The following is a 16,955-nucleotide window of genomic DNA, read 5'->3' as shown; positions in this document are numbered from 1 at the left end:
GAGGACGAAGTAATTTTGTAAAAATGAACGGAGCGCTGCTTAAACCAAAAACTAGCACAGAAAAAACGTAATATTTCTTTTTTCCCATTACATTCCAAGAAAAACCTAAGTAAGTATGGTGTATTTGATTAACAGAAAGATGGTGATATCCTGACTTCAGATCAAATTTAAACATATAACCACCAGGGATCAAATACTCCAAAGCAACCTTGTAATCTTCAAACTTTACGTGATCTTTTTTCACATACTGATTTAATACACTAAGGTCTAAAATTAGGCGTTTTTTGCCTGAAGAATTTTCAGCTACCGACAGGGGACTGACATTTCTTGGTTTGGAGGAAACCTGGTATATGCAATTTTTAAGAATAAGATCTTGAATAGCAGATTCAACAAAAATTTTGTTTTTTAAAGCAGATTGATTGTTTTTCATCTCAAAAGGAGGTGGGTTTTCTATAAAAGGAATAGTGTAACCATTGTCTATAAAAGTTAAAATTTCAGTACTAGAAGGTTGAATTGTATCTTTCCAAAATGACAAAGATTCTTTCAATCTATCTTTTACAGAAATATCAGAAAGTCTGTCACTATCTTTAAATTCACAAAAAACAGATGATTCATGTAAGTAATCATTATGTTGGTTCAAAAATAAATACTTATCATCTGTTGAAAAGTCGTCTGGTTTACTGTTTGGTGGTAAGTTCGGAATTACTTGACTGTGCTGAATCTGAGGTAGCCACTGGTCCCTGTCTGGCATTGCCGACGGGTTCTGGATATCCACTGGCACATCCGTTTGCAAAATGCCCCAATTGCCCGCATCTGTAGCAGACGACTTCACGCTGGAAGTTGCGATCGAAGGTGCGCTTTCCCAAGGGCTGCTTGTCCATGGACGATCTGCTGAACCTGCTTTTAAAGGTTGAGGAACGAAAAGTATCAGAAGACATGTTAACAGATTTTTTACTTTCAAGCTTCTTTTTAGCACGCTCCTCTGCGCGCCGGATTTTGCGATCATCATCGGAATTGTCTGCGACATCAAGCTTTTCATATTCTGCGATGGTAGCCCAGCCTGCATCCGAACTATCTGCAATACGGATGACCTTATTCCTGTGGGCAATAGCAGTTTTAAGTTCTTCAGTGAATTTTAGCGCCTTGTCTGCTTGTCTCAAATTAACTGCTCTCTCAATGCTTTCTACATTATCTAACAACGTGATATTGAATTCGTATTGTCTTTTGTTAGCAAAGTTTTTAAAAGATAAAGAATGATCTTTCTTTACCTTTTTTGCAAATGTGTCCGTCATCCACTCCGCATCTCTTTTCAGGGTGTCGAACTTGTCGTCAAAATAACCTTTCAGCTCATTGAAAATCTCAGATTCTGAATGACGATTTCTATCTGGTGAGCGACGAGAATTTCGGCGTGGTGAATTTTCCTCGGCCGACATTTAGTATGCAACAAAAACAACTTCGGTGTGTAACTGCCAAATACCTAGCCTCGAGTGATTGACAAAGGCGAAATCCCCAATACATAACGCTATAGAAAATCGCTCAATCGAAACAAAGAAGCGCGAAACTATCAAACCTTGAAAAACATAGACTAGCTTAAAACCCAAAATAGACTAGCAACCACATACTAGTAACAGCGAAAAACGTAAATAATTTTATTTATGCTGTCGTCCAATCGAAGCGTATGCCGTAGGTTATTCTGGTATTACTCAAACACTTACGCCTTACAGTTTAACTCATCCTTTCAGTGAAAATCTGGGAAAGCATTTGTTGATTTTTTTGTTGAAAACAAAAGTTCTGCCATGAAATTATTGCCTGCATCTGTTTTTAAATGGAAAATATCTACATTCATGTTCCTTTTCGCCCTGTGAAAATGGCTAAATCTAGACTTGTCTTACCCAGAGAGAAAGATGTCGTTTTTTACATGATATTTGCCTTGTTGATTCAGAGTATTTAGAACAAAAAAATGAGGACATATTTTAATGGAAATAGCAAGTCAAAACTGTAAACTGTTGCCTGAAAATATTTGTTTATGATATTGCTCTGTTCTTCACCATTTAAATGCGTGTTAAACCTAGATGATTTTCTGCAGTTTTATCTAAAAGTTCGGAATACTAAATGTAACTTCGTTGTCGGCCTTTTTAAAAACAATACTGTTATTTTAATTTAAATACATTGTATTTTTCACACATCAGTTTTAAGATTAAACTAATTTTTGGAGTTTAAACAACAATTTCGTTTGAAACATTCCCTACGTTCAGGAAGAATGTTTGTTTCTGTATGTAGAAATCCGACATTATAAACAATAATTATAATTATGGCTCTACAAGATTAAGAAAAGTGTCAGCTTTCTGTTATTTTCCATTTTTTTTAATTCAAATCCAACAAAAATCGACCCTTTGATAAAGGTTTGAAGTTACGTGGTAAAATATTTCTTCAGGGAAGTGACCTCCAGTTAATTCACAATAATTAAGCATATCACCACATGCAGTCGCATGCTTTTTTTGCTTCAGAATCCCTTTAGATCAATCTCTGATCATCTAATTATCGCCACTTAACATGTGACTGGTAAACCCTTTGAACAATAAGTGTTATAGCTCCATGATTAACATGAGGTAATATGCTAATTACACGCTAATCGATAGTGGCGAAAACAAAATATCGATCGCTAACGACTGGTCGATATTTATAGGTATGGACGATAGCATAATACAGATAAATGTATTGATTTATACTGAGTTTCTACTCCCCATATTAGACCTTCCTGGTATAAATGTGTATGGTAAAATGATGTAACTAAGAAAATGAGTGGTCATTGAATCAATTCACAACGTCGAGGTAGAAATATAAGAATTAATGGAGTCTTCCAACTTCTCCTTAAATCAGTTTGAGGGATAATTGACTTCTCCCAAAAAAATAATGGGCCTAGCGAGACCCCTGGTCAGTCTACTGCCAAGCTATTTCTTGTCTACCATGTCTACAAAGCTGTTTAGATCTCTTTTCATGACTCTGTGTCTTTGACTTTCTGCACAATTTTGTGAACACTGTTTCAGATTTTGAAATCAATTCTGAAAAACTCATACAAATTTCTGAAATATATCAATATTCACCAACCTACAGCAGTATATTGAAAGAAATTAAATATTACTAGAATGAAAGTCTTGTTCATTCTTGAGCGAAAAATTAGTGGGGCTACGAAAAATTCTGTCGGGCTACAAAAAAATTGGAAGTCCGTAGCCCCATTGGCTACGGTGTTAAAAAGTTAATGTCGCACACTAAAGATATAAACAAAATACCTGAAATTAATTACAGCTGTTCAGAAGACTATTGGGAATTTCTGAAAAGTGCCGCACACCATACCTATCAAGAAGTATAGGCACAAATGGTCTTAAGCAGGCACGTCAAGTGCAGAAAGACATTTGCACTGAGAACCTGAAAAACCTGTTTGTAAGGGAACTAGAGGTAGCTGACTGGGCTGAGGCGGAAGACATATATCCAGATGAGACAATCGAATTAATGGAATTTGCAGGTAAAAGTATAATAATCACATACCGGTCAAGTTTCCAAAATATGAAGGAGTGAGATTTGTGCGAGTTGACGCGCAACAAATGGAGGTAGGGGCAGGAGAAGTCTTTCCGTCCCAACCCCCACCGCCCCCAAGAAATTTTTATGTATATATGAAAATATGCATTCGGGTGCTTTCTGAGATCATTAATATGAATTATCCATTGTCCACAGTCTATTTTTGTCTTTGCATTCTTTGTTTAATTTCATGGACTAGTTATACACAAGAGAAATTTATTTTTCTAAAATAACAAATTAAATTGATAATGCAAATTTTATATAACTGATTTGTCAGTACAACTGTTTTGATTTTTATTACAGCTGCGGTATCTATGACCTAAATGTTTTAATACAGACAAAACGTCTCACTGATCTAACATATTCTAACATTTGATTTGAAATGATACTTTTTGATTTGGGAACCTGCCACCGGAAAAAACAGTTGTGCCAATAAAAGTATAATTTCTGCTCATAGCTAGCACTAGCAAAAAAGCAAATACTAGTCCGTTGTTTTCTTTTTAATTATAAGCCAAGGAAATTCCAGTTCCCACGCGTTGTTTTATTTGATGAATAATTCCGTTTTTTTTTTTTTTTTTTGGCATCTTCATGGTTTATTCTATATCAAAAATCAAGTGTCGAATGGTTTCTAATTTCTTTTCCGACAATGCAATGTCCATAATAGCATAAAATTTTAATAGTATAACGCAGTGGTTCAATATCGATATCTTTAGTAATAGACTCGTATGTAATACAAGGAAAATTGATGCATCAATTTGCTAATGATACATCTTTCGGAATCTTCCAGGGTTCAAATTTAGACAAGCATACAAGCTAACATCTAGTGGAATTTGAGAATAGCTATGGGCTTGGAATGTACGTACTAATTTCAGCTAGTCAATAAATATATCAAACAAATTCTTCAAGCTTGAATAAAGTTTTTCTGCCAGATATACATTTTCTGCATTGAAAGGAATGTTATCATTTATGTTTATAAATGATATTTCCATTGTTTCAACAAAAACTCGATATAATTCATGATTGCAGCTGGCATCAAGTTAACATGGAAGGATTTGACTAAGCTAAAAAGGCACTAGCTGTTTTAAGCTATAATATTAAATTTTTTTTTGTGACTGGCTACTTACAGAGAAGATTAATCAGGTAGGTTTTGGCCAGCAAAATATTTAATAAAGTAATTAAATACTGATTGTTTTACATTGACCCGGTATCTTTTCATTTTTAGCTTCATGAACAAAAAGGCAATAGCTATTTTAGCTATGAGAAATGTGATTGCTAAAAAATTTGCACCCCTGTTCTCGGTTAAAGCAAAAACTGAACCAGAACATTTCCGGGCATGCGTCTGTAATGTAAATCTAGAGTACATTACAAGACTGTCTGTAAGACAGCCAAGCCAGGAAAAATTTAACCAAAAAGGTTAAATAGCAAAAGTTTTCAAGTGCCAAAAGTGGACATAATTTGAACCCAAAATGCATAATCATTTTTATAGACTTGTGCCTCTAAGCACATTGTCTATGTTAATACCTAACCAGGAATTTTCTAAATCCAAAGGGGCATTAATTTTGTCCTAAAATACATGTCAAGAGTTATGGGACCTGACCCAGGAGGTGGTAATTGAACTAGAAAAAGAAAAAATAACTTTCAAAACTATATGCCTGTTAGAAATAGCTGTATGTACTTGCACACAAAACTTTACCAGAATTTTCCAAGTCCAAAAGGGGCATAATTTGGCCAAAATAAAGGTCAGAGTTATGGGACTTGCTGCTATCAACTAGTTTTATAACGCTGAAGACACATGTGAAGTTTCAATTCAATATCTGCATTAGTTTTGAGAATTGAGAAAACTGCATGTAAATTTTCTAAGTCCAAAAGGGGGCATAATTTGCTCAAAATACATGTCAGAGTTATCAGAATTGACCCAGTGAGGTTGGTAAGTGATTTAAAAAAAAGAGAAAAAATAAGTTTCAAAACTATATGCCTGTTAGAAATAGCTGTATGTACTTGCACGCAAAACTTTAACCAGAATTTTCTATGTCCAAAATGGGGCATAATTTGGCCAAAATAAAGGTCATAGTTATGGGACTTGCTGCTATCAACTAGTTTTATAACGCTGAAGACACATGTGAAGTTTTATTCAATATCTGCATTAGTTTTGGTGATAGTAACTTGCATGTAAACTTTAACCAAAATTTTCAAACGTCCAAAAGGGGGCATAATTTGCTCAAAATACATGTCTGAGTTATGGGACTTGACCCAGTGAGGTTGGTAATTGATCTAAAAAAAGAAAAATAAGATTCAAACTATATGCCTTTAAAATGCTGTATGTACTTGCATGCAAAACTTAACCAGAATTTTCTTAGTTAAAAAGGGGGCATAATTTGGCCAAAATAAAGGTCAGAGTTATGGGACTTGCTGCTATCAACTAGTTTTATAACCCCGAAGACTCTTGAAGTTTTATTTCAATATCTGCATTAGTTTTGAAGATAGTAACATGCATGTAACTTTAACCAAAATTTTCTACGTCCAAAAGGGGGCAATATTTTCCTCAAAATACATGTCAGAGTTATGGAACTTGACCCAGAGAGGTTAGTAATTGACCTAGAAAAAGGAAAAGTAAGTTTCAAAGCTATATGCCTTTAATTGATGGCTGTATGTACTTGCATGCAGAAACTTAACCAAGGTGTGACGCCGACGCCGACACCGACGCCAGGGTGAGTAGAATAGCTGAGCTAAAGAACTTGATTAAACACTGAGTTTTCAAAACTTCAGATTATACCTAGAAAATTAAGCAAATAAAAAATATAGGGTCGTGTGCTTGATTTTTGGCTACACTGACTTGAAAAATAGGGACCTCACGCAATATTTCATAATGGGAGTCTATGGGAAAATCATACAGCACCATAAATTGAAAGCAGAACAGATTTTAATCATTTATAAAATTTATGCATCCATATATACCAGCGTTTTCAAGGCCAATAGAAAACTGATGCCATACATGAGCATTTTTAAGACAAAAACAAAAATGGCATTAAAATATTGCGTAATTATTATATGATACAGCCATACTAGTGTAAAGTATATGCTTAAAATATTTCAACGACCATGATTGAAGACTTCTTTTTTTTTTTAATTCATACCCCACCCAAAAGTTACTCCAGAACTGCTCTTTAATCAACAAAGTATAACACAACTAATATGCTTTCTAACTTCAGACATGGAAGTAACCACAAAAAAAGTACCCATACGAATTCTGGATTTCCTCAAAAAAGTAAAAACGGGACAGAGCCAAGACCAGGAAAATGAAAAAGAAATGTGTCGAAATAATTATAAAAATAGATGGAAAAATATACTCAACCAGCAACATACATGTTGAACAAGCAAAGACAAGGTGTATAAGGAAGTTGAAGAAAGAAATAAGGAAAATAAAGTTTGCAGAAGAATAGTGACTGGTCAACAAAATCAATCAAAATCAACAAAATATGGGTTTTAATACAAAAAAAAGTTTCTTTCTTTTCTCCAGTTTTACAGACAGGTAACATTGCGTGATCTGGCTTATGACATAAAAAGTAATATTTCTTGAAAAATAATGATGATATTTCTTTCAAACTTGGTCCATTTATTAAGCATAACAAATGATACTTAATAGTTATAGTATGTGTGAGAGTGTGTTACAAGGATATATCAGAGCTAGGGGTACATCGAGGGTATTTTTCTCTGCACATATCGTCGAGGCCGGTAGGCCGAGACAGATATGTGCAGAGAAAAATACCGAGATGTACCCCTAGCTCTGATATATCTTCGTAACACACGAGCATTACATATTATAACTGTTTTATCGCATAGTTTTATCATTAAAATTTATATATTATTTTCATTTAAATTTGTTTATTATCATTTTTACTCTTTTGATTCCCTTTCTGCACCTCGCTGACTAAAACACTAAAACTTCTGTTTTAAAAAAAAGTCTTCCCCAGATAAAAGTATCCAACAGATTTCTGCATTGGTTTTATATCTTTGCATTTCATTGGCCTAACATATTCTAAAACTTGTTTTGTTTGTAAAAAAAATCAAATTGAGAAATCTCAGAAATTCATATATTTCATGTATTTCGGAATTTGGCAATAACTTTCGAGTTTTTGAAATATTCTAGTTTATTTATTCTTTTACTTTATAAATGTACCGGTAGGTGTTTGTGATAATTCTTTCTCTGTGAACTGTAAATTGGAGCTAAAATCATCTTTTCTTTGAAAGGAAAAAATTATACTCCCTTGATAGGACTTCAATAGAGAAAAAGTGATGCGATATATATCGGAACAGTTTTACTGTGCTGATATATATCGCAACACTTTTTTTTCTAATGAAACTCTATAGAGATTTCTGTGTACTGTTGATATATATCGTAACAGTTTTGTAAAATATCAGCACATATTTTGTAGTATTAATGTGTGTTACCATGTTTAACATACTGCAAAGATCAAAGGAAAACTGCCACACTATGCAATAAAAGTAAGAATAAAAATAAATTGGCTGCATTCAGTTTTGGTAGAATTATTTCCCATTTTCAGATTTTTTTTAGGCATAATCTTTGAAGTCCAAAAGAAAAGGTTCTAAAGAAGCTGCATTCAATAAACGCCTGATGCTCCCGGCGGCAACCTTGACGATAGAAAGCAGCCCAAGTCCAAAATGAGGACAAGGTCAAACTGAGGTCAGGTGATGTTGGAACATGAGGAATGGTCACAGGTTACATCTGCATTAGTATCAATTCATTCTTGTAAGCGGTGTTAATGCTAGACAAAACGATCCCATTTGGTTAACCAAGAGATGGCCCATATAAAGCAATCTAAATCCAAAATGAGGTCAAGGTCAAACTGAGGTCAGATGATGTTTGAAGATGAGGAATGGTCACAAATTACATCTGTATTAGTACCAATTCATTCTTGCAAGTGGTATTGATGCTAGACGAAACGGTCCCATTTGGTTAACCTCGTACGTACGGACAGACGAACGAACAGACGGACTGACAGGGCGATCACTGTATATGCCTCCCGCATCAGTAGATGCCAGGGACATAAGAAAGGTTAAATGGCTTTCTAATGCTCTAAATTATTGCGCTAGTACATGAATATATACATTACTCTTCTTTTACTTACAACATTATGGAGAAATATTAGTTCTAAAACAAGGAGCTGCGTTCAATAAATGCTTGATGCCACCGGTGGCATCCTTGTCAATACAACAGAGCTCCAGATAAGCTTTTGGTGCAATTGGGTATTTACCCATCACTTTTTGTCTGAATTGGGTATTGGAAATTTGAATTGGGTAAAAATAATATCATTACCCAGCCTTTTCAGAAGTAATTGGGTATTTGCTAAAAACAATTGGGTATTTTACCAATCTCGCACTAACAATTGAGTATTTTTTTGCTTACAGTATACATGGTATATATCATTAAACAGGACTGACTAAGTATTTTAATGGCGCCCTTCAATGTTTAATACAAAAATGTATTTAAAATTGTAATGAATGTTTCATACTGTTGTTTTCTTTTTCACTTTTAATGCAGTCTGAGATCAGTTCATCCACAATATCCCGAACGATGTGGTCACCGCAATATGCATTCTCCCAAAAGATGTCATCCAGTATTGGTGACACTACATCATCACAAACAGATAACTGTCATTGTTGAACAGCAAAATATCCCACTAATTTGTTTGTTTGTGCTGCAACAATATTTTTTCCTGCAACCTCTTTACATTTTATCGGCGTAAAATTGTTTACAAAGCGTCCAAATAACACTGATCAGCCGACTGAATGGTCCTGTTATTTTTCCGATAAATTGCAACCTGTTCTGCAGTAACGTATAACCAGTCAGTCAAATCTAGCGTTAAAGTCTCGTACCCGTTCTAGTTATAAGGAAAATGCGATACGCAAGCTATTTTTTACGAATTGGGTATTAAGAATTTTAACTGCGTTCCAGTACGCACACTGTATGAATTCAATTGGGTTTTCTGCAATTTTAATTGCGTAAATACGCAAATACGCAGCTTATCTGGAGCTCTGATACAAAGCAACCCAAGTCCAAACTGAGGTCAAGTTAAAGGTCAGACTGAGGTCAGGTTACAACTGCATTAGTATCAAGTCATTCTAGTGAGGGGTATTGATCAGATGCTAGACGAAATGGTAACATTTGGTTAACCAAGAGATGGCCAATATAAAGCAACCTAAGTCCAAAATGAGGTCAAGGTCAAACTTAATATAAAGAATAAAGGTATTGGCACGTAAGTTTGGAGTAATAGAAAGCCATTGAACCTTTTCTGTTTTAAACACTGCATTGAAACAAAGTCTTTTTGGACTTTAAAAATTATGCACCATAAAATACTGAAAAAAAAGAAGTATTTCTAACTTAACTGAAGGCAACAAAGTTGTAATGCTTAATAAATGGACCAAGTTTGAAAGAAATATCTTCATTACTTGTCAAGAATTATCACTTTTTCTGCCCCGATTGGGTAATGTTACCAGCCTGTTTTATGCAAACAAATGCCTACCTGGTAAACTGGCTAGCGTCCAACAACTGGACTTTTGTAATATTTTTCATCCCAGCAGAAGAGCTATTTTGTTTACTTCTAAAATTAGGTAAAGTACTTTTTCGAGACCCGAACTCATATTGTTTTTAGGTCTAACAGTACCATGTTTCCGGACCATATAGGGACAGAGAGTTGTCACTTGATTGGTTTTCAATTTACATTCAATATTGAATTCAACTTTATTTTAGGGGACCTCACCTATTTAATGATTTCTTGTATATAATACTTACAAATTATTGTAACCTGATGTTTACGATTAACAAACGCTACATATCATGCCTTTCACATAATAATCATACAAGAAACATGATGTCTGATCGCTCGTCGTTCCGTGACCAGTTTGAGTATGACGTTGTTTTTTTTTATTATTTGACAAAGTGACCTAGTTTTTGAGCCACGTGACCCAGTTTTGAGCTTGACCTAGATATCAAGATAAAAATTCTGATCAATTTTCATGAAGATCCATTGAAAACTATGGCCTCTAGAGAGGTCATAAGATTTTTCAAATTTTAGACCTAATGACCTAGTTTTTGACCGCAGTTGACCCAGTTTCAAACTTGACCTAGATATCATAAAGATGAACATTCAGACCAACTTTCATACAGATTCCATGAAAAATATGGCCTTTAGAGAGGTCACAAGGTTCTTCTATTATTTGACCTACTGACCTAGTTTTTGATGGCACGTGACCCACTTTCAAACCTGACCTAGATATCATCAAGATGAACATTCATACCAATTTTCATGAAGATCTTGTGAAATATATGGCCTCTAGAGAGGTCACAAGGTTTTTCTATTTTTAGACCTACTGACCTAGTTTTTGACCGCACGTAACCCAGTTTCGAACTTGACCTAGATACCATCAAGGTGAACATTCTGACCAACTTTCATAAAGATCCCATGAAAAATATGGCCTTTAGAGAGGTCACAAGGTTTTTCTATTATTTGACCTACTGACCTAGTTTTTCACAGCACGTGACCCATTTTCGAACTGGACCTTGATATCATCAAGGTGAACATTCTGAGCAACTTTCATGAAGATTTTGTGAAATATATGATCTCTAGAGAGGTCACAAGGTTTTTCTATTTTTAGACCTACTGACCTAGTTTTTGACCGCACGTGACCAAGTTTCAAACTTGACCTAGATATCATCAAGATGAACATTCTGAACAACTTTCATAAAGATCCCATGAAAAATGTGACCTCTAGAGTGGTCACAATCGAAAGTTTACGCACGGACGGACGACGGACGCTGCGCGATCACAAAAGCTCATCTTGTCACTTTGTGACAGGTGAGCTAAAAAATGTCACATAAGTTTTAAGTATGATGAGCCATGTGTCACATGGCTAAATTGTATTATATACAAAAGGATGAAACTATTCAATAGTGCAAATCATATGTAAAGAAATGTAACCAACTGATTCTGCCTTTGTGACCAGTGTAGATCATGATCAGCCTGCACATCCTTGCAGTCTGATCAAGATCTATACTGTTTGCCATTCAGTCAGTATATTTTGGTGAGCACTCCTTTTCACAGTTAATGGTATTGTCCAAATTGAAAGATGGCTGAGCTCATTGTAGAAGTTTAGCAGGGTATGGGTTAAGAATGTTATCCAGTGTATGATTACAGCATTGTTGGGAAAACTTGCATTAAATATTATTATCAGTGGTATAAAGGAGTACTGTTCTCTTCTACCAGGAATGTAGAGTAAACTAGCTCTGAATTAGCCAGTATCAAATGTAAACTGCTTTGAACTTTACTGACATTAAATCTGTGAAACTGTTACAATTGTACACTTGTATTTAATTAAGAGCTTCTTTAATCTAAAGTAAATACATACCACAGTGCCAATTCCTAGTATGAAAGTTGCAACATTTTTACTGTCCTATAGAAATTTCTAAATGTCGCATAAATTTTTTAATTGTCTCATAATGTCACTATGTTTCAAAAATTGTTAGGTCCCACCATATTCTCAATTTTACAAGATTTCTGAAATGCCTAAACAGAGGAGCTTTAACGAGCCCTAAAAAAACAAAACAAGCTTGGTGACCTGCTTTTTCTTCTCTTGCTCACTCCTACATCCTTAAATGTAAGTGTGCCTAAGGGCATAGCGCATAGCTTAATCATTTTTCTGGCATCCCAGTTTTAAGAAATAGAGAATAATAGGTTAGTGCCGTAGATGGAGAAAGTTTATCTGGTGAGGTGGAGGAGGTTATCAGGTGAGCCGAAGGCGAACCTGATAAAGTCCGGAGCCGAGTCAGATAACCTATCTCCATCTTAGGCACTGACCTATTATTCTATTTATCTTGTCATTACTTCATTTTCCGATATTTGGCAATTTATTTTACAAAAATTAGTGTTGGACAACCGTTTTAAGGACGTCATATTCGTAATGAAGTCACTTATATAATGAGGTCATCACCAACACAGTAATGTGGTTACAATTGAAAAATCGCAATAACTTCTTCTTATATCAAGAAAGATATAAGGCACCCTGATATCGGGTCGAAAATACTGCAAGTGACAGGATAAATGACAATTCGTATTATATTGTACCACTAAACAGAGAACTGCTCTTCTCTTCAAAACATTCAGCTATTTAAATATAAGTCCAACTATAAGACTTTTGTGTGTTTTTGTTAAAGCTAATTAATTACATTTAAGAAATAATTTATAGCAAAACAGTCCTTTATGACTATTTATACACGATGGCGGTTATACGTCAGGCATAATAATTTTACGAGGGCGCCGCCCGACATTTAGTTTAAAACATGTTATTAAGTTAAATATTTCATGAAGTTTGAAAGCGCTATTTCTTGATGCGTACATGGCGCTAGATATCATGTTGACGTGACGTCAGCATAACATCGATGTGATGATTAAAAGCATTGTAAGTGCTGTATTTATTGTCATTATGCGTTATTGTACATATACTTGTATATAATTATGTTGTGCTCTCCATTATTGGGGGAATAAAAGATACCTATCTTTCTTCTCTCATCCCACTGTTTACAAATGAACAGATTTAGGGTGTAGAGAATAGCTTTCCCATTAATATTTTAACACATTCAACTTTAAATTCTTTTACGTCATAACACACCTCAGTTCACAGATGAGATGTGCGCAAAGCGTGACCATAAATCCTCAGTGCGCCTTTACATATCAAGCTGAACGGACGTGGTCTTGTTCAGTATTGATTTTTACCTAAATCCTTGGTATAGCGTACATTTATTAATACATGTAGGCTACATGTTGGCCTATTTGGGTTACGATGTAATCCATACTGTTTATTGGGCGTTGCTCAATATATTTGTACATTATATTAAATTTCTACCTTGTAATTGAGTTTATGACGTTGTCATAAACTTTTTATCGTATAGATAATTTGTACAGTTTTATTACGGTGTCGTAACAGTTTCTATATATTATCACAAAATCTTCTACGTAGTAAGCAGAAAATTGACAGTTCCTGCACATATTTTGTGTACGTAGTATACAATTTATACATGCCGTGCGTAAATTGATGACGTAGTGCACATATTTACCACATTTTTTACACAGTATTGTAAGATGGCAGATGCTATGTTGCAGCAGCAATCTGTGCAAAAAGATGCGTCTACGGATGCTACTACAGTTAGTAGACAGCAAGAAGGCTCCTCAAAGGGTGCAGGTACTGTTAGAGCTTCTGAGTCGGGTAAGCCTAGAGGGAAACAACCCGCTAATCCGTCAAAAACTCCTCATGTAAAGTTGACCACGGCGACTAATTCAGATGCATTTAATGCTGAGGCACTGTCCATTTTAAGACAAATGAATGCTAACATTAATAAAACAAATAAGACAGTGGAAGAATTAACCGGTAGAGTTGATGCCTTGTATAATGATTTTGATGGAGGTGACTATGACTTGTCACAGGGTAATGGAAATGATGACTATGACGTTCAAGATTGGGAGCAAGATGACCAGTATGCTCCTGATGATCAGAGGTCTTTGTCTGGAGATGATGATGACGTTTTCAGTCGATCTGCAAAGAAATTTCAGAAGTCGGACTCTGTTGCTCCTGAGGTGTCTGAAAAATTGGCTACTGTTGTCAACAGTACATTTAGAGAGGGCATGTCGGATGAACATTTTTGTGATGTGTCTAAGAACATTTTACGCCCAAGTAACTGTGAAGCCCTTAAAGAAACAAGAGTTAATTCAGGTGTTTGGTCAGTTCTGAAGCCAACCACACAGACAGATGACTCTAAGATGCGAGGTATTCAGAATAGTATCGTAAAAGCAGCCTGTAACATTGTGAAAATTATGGATAAAGGCAGTCAAATGTTCGATGATGAGATGTTAGTTTGGGGTACTGATGCAATTGGTCTTCTAGGACATGCAAATCGATGGATTAATATCCGTAGAAGAGACTTGCATAAGAGGGATATGGATCCGAAACTACACCACCTGTGTTCACCCATGGTTCCTTTCACAGACCAACTTTATGGTGACTCTATGATCAAAGATATCAAAGATATCCAGGAGCTCAATAAGATCAGCAGAAATGTAGTTAGAGGTGGCAGTAGTGGACGCTTTAGAGGTCGTCAGTTTAGAGGCCGTAGGTTTCAACCTTACAGCAGACGAGCACCTTCTGGGCGTATGAGATCTGGTACTGGTAGATCCCGACAAGGGATGAGAGATCAGAAGAAGTCTACCACTTTCCAGGCAGGTAGGTTAGCTCTTTTTGAAAATAAATGGAGAAATCTTACTTCTGATGAAAGAATTTTGGACATTGCTTTGCATTGTCATATAGAATTTACTCAAAAACCTGAGAAACAAATTGTTTGGCCAATGCAGTTTTTTACTGCAGATGAGAGAAAAACTATTGATGTAGAGATTGAAAAACTGCTTGAAATGAATGTAATTGAACAAGTTGAGTTTAATGATAATGATGAGCAGTTTATCTCTCCAATTTTCACTGTACCTAAAAAGGACGGAGAATATCGCATGATCTTAAACCTGAAGGAGTTCAATGAAACATACGTGGTGTATCATCATTTTAAAATGGACTCCTTTGAAACAGCATTAAAGTTGGTTAAACCCAATTGTTTCATGGCTTCAATTGATTTAAGACATGGATATTACTCTGTTCCAATTGCCTCAGAACACAGAAAATATCTGAGATTTAGATGGAGGGGTAAGATTTATCAGTATGCTTGTTTACCAAATGGTCTGGCCTCGGCTCCCCGTTTGTTTACAAAATTGATGAAGGTTATTTATGCCAAATTGAGACGACTAGGTCATAAGAACTCTGGTTACATTGATGATAGTTTTTTGCTAGGAGATACTAAATCTGAATGTTCAGATAATGTTAAAGATACTGTGAGTGTCATGGAAGATGTAGGCTTTATCATACATCAGCAAAAGTCAGTATTTGTTCCTACACAGAACATAGTTTTTCTAGGAAATCACATTGATTCTGTAAGAATGATAGTATACTTAACAGAAGAAAGAAAACGTATCATAAATTTGGAGTGTTCAAGGTTAATTGGCATGATATTCACTAGTATAAGGGAAATGGCCCGAGTAATAGGTCTCTTAGTTGCCTCGTTTTCTGCAGTTGAATATGGTCCATTACATTACCGTACCCTTGAGAGGGCAAAAACCTTGGCCCTTTCAGAAAACCGAGGAGATTTCAGTGCCAAAATGTTTTTGTCAGATTCAGTAAAATCTGAGTTAAATTGGTGGACCAAAAATTTGTCAACTTCAGTCAGAAATATTTCTCATGGTTCACCGAAGCTTGTCATAGAAACAGATGCAAGTCTTTCAGGTTGGGCTGGAGTTTGTCAGAATGAACAAATTGGGGGTCGTTGGTCAGAAGAGGAATCAGGCAACCATATTAATTACTTAGAGCTTTTAGCAATATTTCATGCTTTGAGAACATTTGCGAAAGATCTGTCAGCTACTCACATTCAGATTAGAACTGACAATACATGCGCAATGTCTTACATTAATAATATGGGTGGCATATAGTCAATTATTTCTGACCAGTTGGCTTGTAAAATTTGGCTTTGGGCTATTAAAAAAGATATTTGGTTGTCGGCAACTCATGTCCCGGGTAAACAAAATTTAGCAGATCATGGTTCTCGATTTTTCAATGAAAATGTGGAATGGATGCTAAATAAAAGGTTTGCTAAGACTATTCTGAGTTTATGGGAGACCCCTTCACTTGACATGTTTGCAAGTAGATTGAACAAACAGTTGGATAGATTTGTCTCATGGAAATTGGATCCAGAAGCAGAATTTGTTAATGCCTTTAATATGAATTGGTCAGACACTTATTTTTATGCTTTTCCTCCTTTCAGCCTAATTCCTCGTGTGTTGATGAAGCTGAGAGAGGATGCAGGCGAGTGTATTCTTGTAGCTCCTTTGTGGATGACCCAGAGCTGGTTTCCGGCTGTAATGGAAATGTTAATTTCCTGTCCTTACATTCTTCCGAAGGAACGGAATTTACTGACGTTACCAGGAACGGTGAAGGTACACCCTTTGTACAAAAAACTCATACTGATGGTTTGTCGCTTATCAGGAAAACCCTCCAAAAACGAAACATTTCAGTCAGGTCTACAGACATTATTATGGCCTCATGGAGGTCAGGAACTCAGAAACAATATAACATGTACTTACGAAAGTGGTTTCAGTACTGTAATCAAGAACAAATTAATAGTTTTCAAGCAACTATAGGTAATGTTACTGATTTTTTGACACATTTATTTGAACTTGGATTAACATACAGTGCTTTGAATACAGCACGTTCAGCTT

At 35.4% G+C, this 16,955-nt stretch overlaps 2 protein-coding genes across 2 annotated transcripts in view; both read left to right on the top strand.

Annotated features, from left to right (window-relative positions):
- The window catches only part of LOC123541849 (uncharacterized), a 34,045-nt gene extending 25,094 nt beyond the window's left edge, over window positions 1-8,951 (top strand). The window contains exons 8-9 of the mRNA XM_053522451.1: window positions 3,307-3,523; window positions 6,786-8,951. Coding sequence (XP_053378426.1) covers window positions 3,307-3,523; window positions 6,786-6,946 — 378 coding nt within the window. The 3' untranslated portion in view covers window positions 6,947-8,951. The remainder of the gene's footprint in view (window positions 1-3,306; window positions 3,524-6,785) is intronic.
- A 4,609-nt stretch (window positions 8,952-13,560) lies between these two features.
- Window positions 13,561-16,580, top strand: LOC123530066 (uncharacterized). Its single transcript, XM_045310757.2, has 2 exons — window positions 13,561-14,865; window positions 16,502-16,580. The coding sequence occupies exons 1-2, from the start codon at window positions 13,731-13,733 to the stop codon at window positions 16,504-16,506; spliced, it is 1,140 nt and encodes a 379-aa protein (XP_045166692.2). The 5' UTR covers window positions 13,561-13,730; the 3' UTR covers window positions 16,507-16,580.
- The last annotated feature ends 375 nt before the right edge of the window (window positions 16,581-16,955 follow it).

The sequence above is a fragment of the Mercenaria mercenaria genome, chromosome 13 (assembly GCF_021730395.1).
Source record: "Mercenaria mercenaria strain notata chromosome 13, MADL_Memer_1, whole genome shotgun sequence".
NCBI classification, from domain to species: domain Eukaryota; kingdom Metazoa; phylum Mollusca; class Bivalvia; order Venerida; family Veneridae; genus Mercenaria; species Mercenaria mercenaria.
This window is presented reverse-complemented; position numbering and strand designations above follow the sequence as displayed.

What these genes read in the sequence shown, in the direction of transcription:
- LOC123530066 (XM_045310757.2), top strand. Translation starts at nt 13,731, where the DNA reads ATGGCAGATGCTATGTTGCAGCAGCAATCTGTGCAAAAAGATGCGTCT.